This window comes from Athene cunicularia (assembly GCF_003259725.1).
Source record: "Athene cunicularia isolate RWA chromosome 13 unlocalized genomic scaffold, athCun1 chr13_part1, whole genome shotgun sequence".
Taxonomy (NCBI): Eukaryota; Metazoa; Chordata; class Aves; order Strigiformes; family Strigidae; genus Athene; species Athene cunicularia.
In genome coordinates this window covers 9,714,493-9,719,508 of record NW_020799117.1, presented here as the reverse complement: position 1 = coordinate 9,719,508, position 5,016 = coordinate 9,714,493, and the positions used below count along the sequence as shown (strand labels likewise).

The 5,016-nt window shown below is 58.0% G+C and overlaps 1 protein-coding gene across 1 annotated transcript; it reads left to right on the top strand.

Annotated features, from left to right (window-relative positions):
- Positions 1-367: 367 nt before the first annotated feature.
- On the top strand, positions 368-3,329 carry THOC3 (THO complex 3). The gene is made up of 5 exons (XM_026857968.1): positions 368-620; positions 1,477-1,681; positions 2,033-2,194; positions 2,282-2,382; positions 2,703-3,329. Exons 1-5 carry the CDS (start codon positions 383-385, stop codon positions 2,864-2,866), a joined length of 870 nt encoding a protein of 289 aa, XP_026713769.1. The 5' UTR covers positions 368-382; the 3' UTR covers positions 2,867-3,329.
- The last annotated feature ends 1,687 nt before the right edge of the window (positions 3,330-5,016 follow it).

Genomic DNA, 5,016 nt, shown 5'->3' with positions numbered 1-5,016 from the left:
GCGGTTCCTTACCGGGCACTGGGGGACGCCTGGAGCGGCCGCTTGGACCGGTTACCGGGGCACCCCAGGAGCACTTGGGCTGGGTCTGGTGATTCGGGCCGGTACCAGGGACTCCCCCCCGGCCTGGGTGCTCGGACAGGTGGATCGAACCGGGAGTGGGCCCCGGTGGTCGGTACCAGGGCTAGAAGCGGGTACTCGGGTCTGTCCCGGGAGAGAAGCGTCGCCAAGGACCCCGCAGGCCGGTGCCGGGAGCTGGTGGCTGGCTGGGGAGGTGGGGAGGGCTCCTCCATCCCGGCTGGCCAAGGGTGGGGAGCGTGACTGAAGTGGCGGTGGGGCTCTGGGCTGGGCCCCAGCCCCATCCGGTAACCGGCAGCGGAACGGGATGAAGCATACTGGTCTTGGGGGCAGGAGATGGGTGCAGATGGGCTCATCCCTCCCATGCACGGCTGTCCTCTCCCTCCAGGTGAAGGAGAACAACTACCGGGGCCACGGGGACAGTGTGGATCAGCTCTGCTGGCACCCCAGCAACCCTGACCTCTTCGTCACGGCGTCTGGGGACAAAACCATCCGCATCTGGGATGTCCGCACCACCAAGTGCATCGCCACTGTCAATACCAAAGGTGAGTCCTTGCCTTCCTGGGAGGGCTGTGGGGTCCTCAGCTGCTGGGGACCCATCTGCAGTGGTGCAGTGCTTTGGACCCTTCCTGTGGGTCTTGGCAATCGGAGTGGCTTTCCCGATTCCTTTTACCTTTGTGTTGCACCCATCTGTAAGGAGCGGCAGTGAATGCGAGGGCTGATTTACTTGGTGCCAGGACTGGAGAAACTACTGATACATGATGCTGACTGTTAAAATGTCCTCTGTACTTGTCTCTGGAGTCTGTGGGCTGGAAGGTTGGAGACTGGGGAAAGACATGGTTGGAGAGAGCCATGGTGGAAGTAGAAGTTTGTGTGGATTCAGACAACAGTTGTTTGAATTCATATGCTGGTTAACGCAGATGCCATCTCTGCCCTTGTACATCTCCAGTTTTGAGTTGTCCAGGCTAGAAATGGTATTGTAAGATGGCATTGCTGCAGCCTGCCTTGTTCTTACCCTCATTCATAGGTATTTATTTTTGGCTTCTGCTTTTTTGGGATCTCAAAGATTACTGGATTCAGAGGATCTTTGAGTTGACCTTGTTTGGTGGTTGCTGTGGTCCCCTCTTGGCTGAAATGGGAAGGGCTGTGATACGTCACGTTGGCTTAAAGCTGCAGTTCTGTTAAGTTTGATTTTCAATAACTGTGTTTGATGGAGAGCTACTATATAGGGTTTGTGTGTTAGACTGCAGACTGGGCAGTCTTTCCCATTTAGAAATGGTTTGGAGTTAGTAGAGCATGTTGTGGCCTTGAATCAGGAATGAAAGCTGCCTGTCTGCTTAACTCATGGCTGCTCTGGATTGGTGGGTGGAAGAGGGACCTGCTGCCTTTCTGTCCCTCCAGGGGAGAACATCAACATCTGTTGGAGCCCTGACGGACAGACCATTGCAGTGGGGAACAAGGATGACGTGGTCACTTTTATTGATGCCAAGACGCATCGCTCCAAAGCTGAGGAACAGTTCAAGTTTGAGGTGAACGAGATCTCCTGGAACAACGATAACAACATGTTCTTCCTCACTAATGGAAACGGTTGCATCAACATCCTCAGGTAGGCGCCTGTGGCAGTGGGTGGGCAGGGTAGCTGGGCTGGCTGTGGCAGATACTTGTCTACAAGACCCTTTGTTGCTTTTGGGGAACTGAAGTCCCATACTCTAGCGATTCTCAGCCCTCTGGTGGGAACAAACTTGCCTGGAGCTGAGGTTGCCCCAGTTCTGGGCAGGGCTCCCTGAGAGTGACCCTGATGCTTTGCCCCATTCACTCAGCACTCAAGGTTTCCAAGAGTGTGGCCCTGCACCAGCTTGGTTTGCTGGCAGTCCTGCTGAGCCTTGTGCCTGCTCTGCTTGTAGATGAGCACTACGCCCCTCTCACTGTTTCCTGCCCTCTCCCTTCTTCTCCACAGCTACCCAGAGCTGAAACCCATTCAGTCTATCAACGCCCATCCTTCAAACTGCATCTGCATCAAATTTGATCCCATGGGGAAGTACTTTGCCACGGGCAGTGCTGATGCATTAGTCAGCCTCTGGGACGTGGATGAACTGGTGTGTGTGAGGTGCTTCTCGAGGTAGGTAGTGCTGTCTCTAAGTTCTTTGCCTTCCCTCTCTGGTGACCATGCAGATGGCTCACTGCCCGCTTCGCTCTGTTGCTGCAGGCTTGACTGGCCTGTACGAACTCTGAGTTTTAGCCATGATGGGAAGATGCTGGCATCAGCATCAGAAGATCACTTCATTGACATTGCAGAGGTGGAGACAGGTAACGATTTTGCTTTTGGGGAACAGCAAGGAGGGAATCGGATGAAGAAGTGCCGGTGGAGCTGGGAGGGCATTGGGTATATGTGTCTGCTGAGGAAGAGCAGAGTGCCATGAGGGGGAGCCTCTGCCTTGTTAGTCTGCTGTAGACTTGCGTGTCATGTCTGCGCCTTGTCACCAGGTGATTAAAAGGCGCTGAAGCAGCGTTTGTTCCTCCTCTGCCCTGTGCGGGAGAGAAGCAGCAGGTGCTTGGTTCTGGTGTATGCTACGAGGCAGTGGAGGGCCAGAGGCTCCCCAGGCTGACGTGGCCCCTTTTCCATGCAGGAGAGAAGCTCTGGGAGGTGCAGTGTGAGTCCCCCACCTTCACAGTGGCCTGGCACCCGAAGAGGCCGCTGCTGGCCTTCGCCTGTGACGACAAAGATGGCAAATACGACAGCAGCCGGGAGGCAGGCACCGTCAAGCTCTTTGGGCTCCCCAATGACTCCTAATGAAACCGCAGTGGGGGAGGCAGCGCTTCCCTGCTCTTGGGGGTGGGAGAGTGCTTAATTAGTGTAGGTCGGGGTAAGGAGATGGCTCCCCTCCTTGCGACCTTTGGCTTGGCTCTGTGTCCCGCTCTTGGGAGCATTTGTAAAAAAGCAGCTTGTGTGCTGGGGAGTATGGGAGGGATTCTAGCAGGGCCCCTCTTGCTGTCTGAGGGTTGCTGCCTCCTCTCTGGGGTGTGGGGGGGCTTGTTCCAAAGGCAAGTGGCCAAAGAAAGTCAGTCACTGAGGGTGACTGCTGGGGAGGAGCCTCCGTGAGAGGAGCTCTGCTCTGGTGAGAAGGGCAGCCCTGGGAGCACAGTCTGCCCCTTCCCCTCCCAGACATCCCCTGTTCCTTCTGCACACTGGGGCAGTGAGGGGAGGGTAGGAGGGGTGTGAGTTGGGGGATGTTTCCCCAGCTGGGGCTTTTTTTTTTTTTTTTTTTTGGGGTTTTTTTTTTTTTTTTTTTTTTGTATGTGTGGTTTTTTCTAATTTTGATAAATCCTCTTCTGTAATGAAGGTGCCTGTGGCTGCTGTGGGGGTGCTGAGCTGCTCTACCTTTCCCTGCCTCCTTCCCCTTGGCCACGGCGAGGTCCTGGCTCATGAGGGGTCTGTACTGGGGCTCTGTCTACCTTGTCCCCACCTGCTGTCCTGCGCTGTCACCCCACCAGGCGGCGCTGTGCCCCCACGCTGGGGACAGGGGACAAGAGGGACACTACACAGAGGATGGGGACAGCCGCGGGGCCCTGTCCTGCTCCCATCACCCTGCTCCCGCCTGGCAGCACCCCCCAGCATGGGTGCAGCAGGGCCGTGGCCTCAGGAGAAGATGCTGCTTGTCCCACGCTACCGGCCCTGGGTGGGTTGGGGTGATGAGTAGTGTGTCCCCTGTTCCCACTCCGCAGGGAGAGCCATGGGGGTTGCATTCCGCCCCCTGCCTCGGCACGCTGGGTCGCAGGATCACCGCAGAATTGGTGCAGGCACACCCTGCCTGTGATGGAGACCTTGCCTGCAAGATCTTTATCATTTCCTACCCTAGTATTTTCTTCTGACAGAAGCTTTTCCAGGTGACTGCTCTGCTGATGCTGCCTGGGTAACAGCTGAGCTCTTTGCTGGTAAATGATGGCAAATCAGTCAAAGCCGAGGCTGGCTCCGGATGGAGGATCTCCAGGGCTGTGCCAAGCCTGGGCACTGCCCGGGGCCCTGCTTTGCTGCGGAACATGATGTGCCCCATTACCCACGCCCTGCCTATAGCCTCGTGCCCCTGCTTTTGTGGGTCACAGCCTTGCTCTTGCGCCCCAAAACGTCCCTTGTACCCCAGGAAAATCCCCAGTCATTCTGTGAGGGGAGTCCCAGAGTTGAGGGGAAGGGGCAGAAGCCTCCCTGTCATGTCTGTGGGACCCAGGCCCACCAGCACCCGTCCCTTTTACTGTGTCCCCAACCCCATAGAGGGTGCCTGCAGGGTGGACACGGGGCTGTGGGGAGGCAGCTGGACCGAGCAGAGCTCAGTGTGGCCTCTCCCTTCTCCCTGACTTGGGACCTGTAGCCTCTGGTAGTGTGATGAGCTTTCAGGTCTCAGCACTGAGGGGAATGGAGGGGTGAGGGAGCTGATGCGGGACCCCAGGGAAGCAATGGCTGAGAAGAGGCCAGAGCAATGTACAAATCCCTTTATTTTATTAGTTTGTCAAAGACTAGTTCGAGCAGGATGATCACAGCATGTCTGCGGGGCCCCCAGCTGCCCGCTGCCTCCCGGGGAGGGCCCTGGTGAGCAGCCGGGGGCTGTGGCGGAGGAAGCACGGGGAGGGGGGAGCACGGTGCGGCAAGGGCTGGGCTGGGGTGAGGGCATACCCCTGTGTGCCCCCTTTGGGGTGCAAGCAGCAGCTCCTGGGACGTGCCCAGGGCGCTTGCCCAGGGATCCCTTCCCAGGCCCAGGGGGACCCGTGTGTCCAGCGTCGGGTGGGGGGCAGCCAGGCACTCCCAGCTCGGGACTGGCCCTGCAGCCCTCAGCCCCACACTGGCTTTATTGCAGGGGGCAGAGCGGGGGGCCCCAGCAGCGCGGCCGGGGGGCTCTCGGCTTAGCGCCGTGGGTGGCCCCGGGGACAGGGGGGACTTGGGGATGTGAC

Bases quoted from the DNA above. Each gene is read 5' to 3' on its own strand.
- THOC3 (XM_026857968.1), top strand. From the start codon at position 383: ATGAAGCATACTGGTCTTGGGGGCAGGAGATGGGTGCAGATGGGCTCA. The intron at 1,682-2,032 runs GTAGGCGCCTGT...TCTTCTCCACAG, and splicing joins GGTTGCATCAACATCCTCAG to CTACCCAGAGCTGAAACCCA. The intron at 2,195-2,281 runs GTAGGTAGTGCT...CTGTTGCTGCAG, and splicing joins TGTGTGAGGTGCTTCTCGAG to GCTTGACTGGCCTGTACGAA.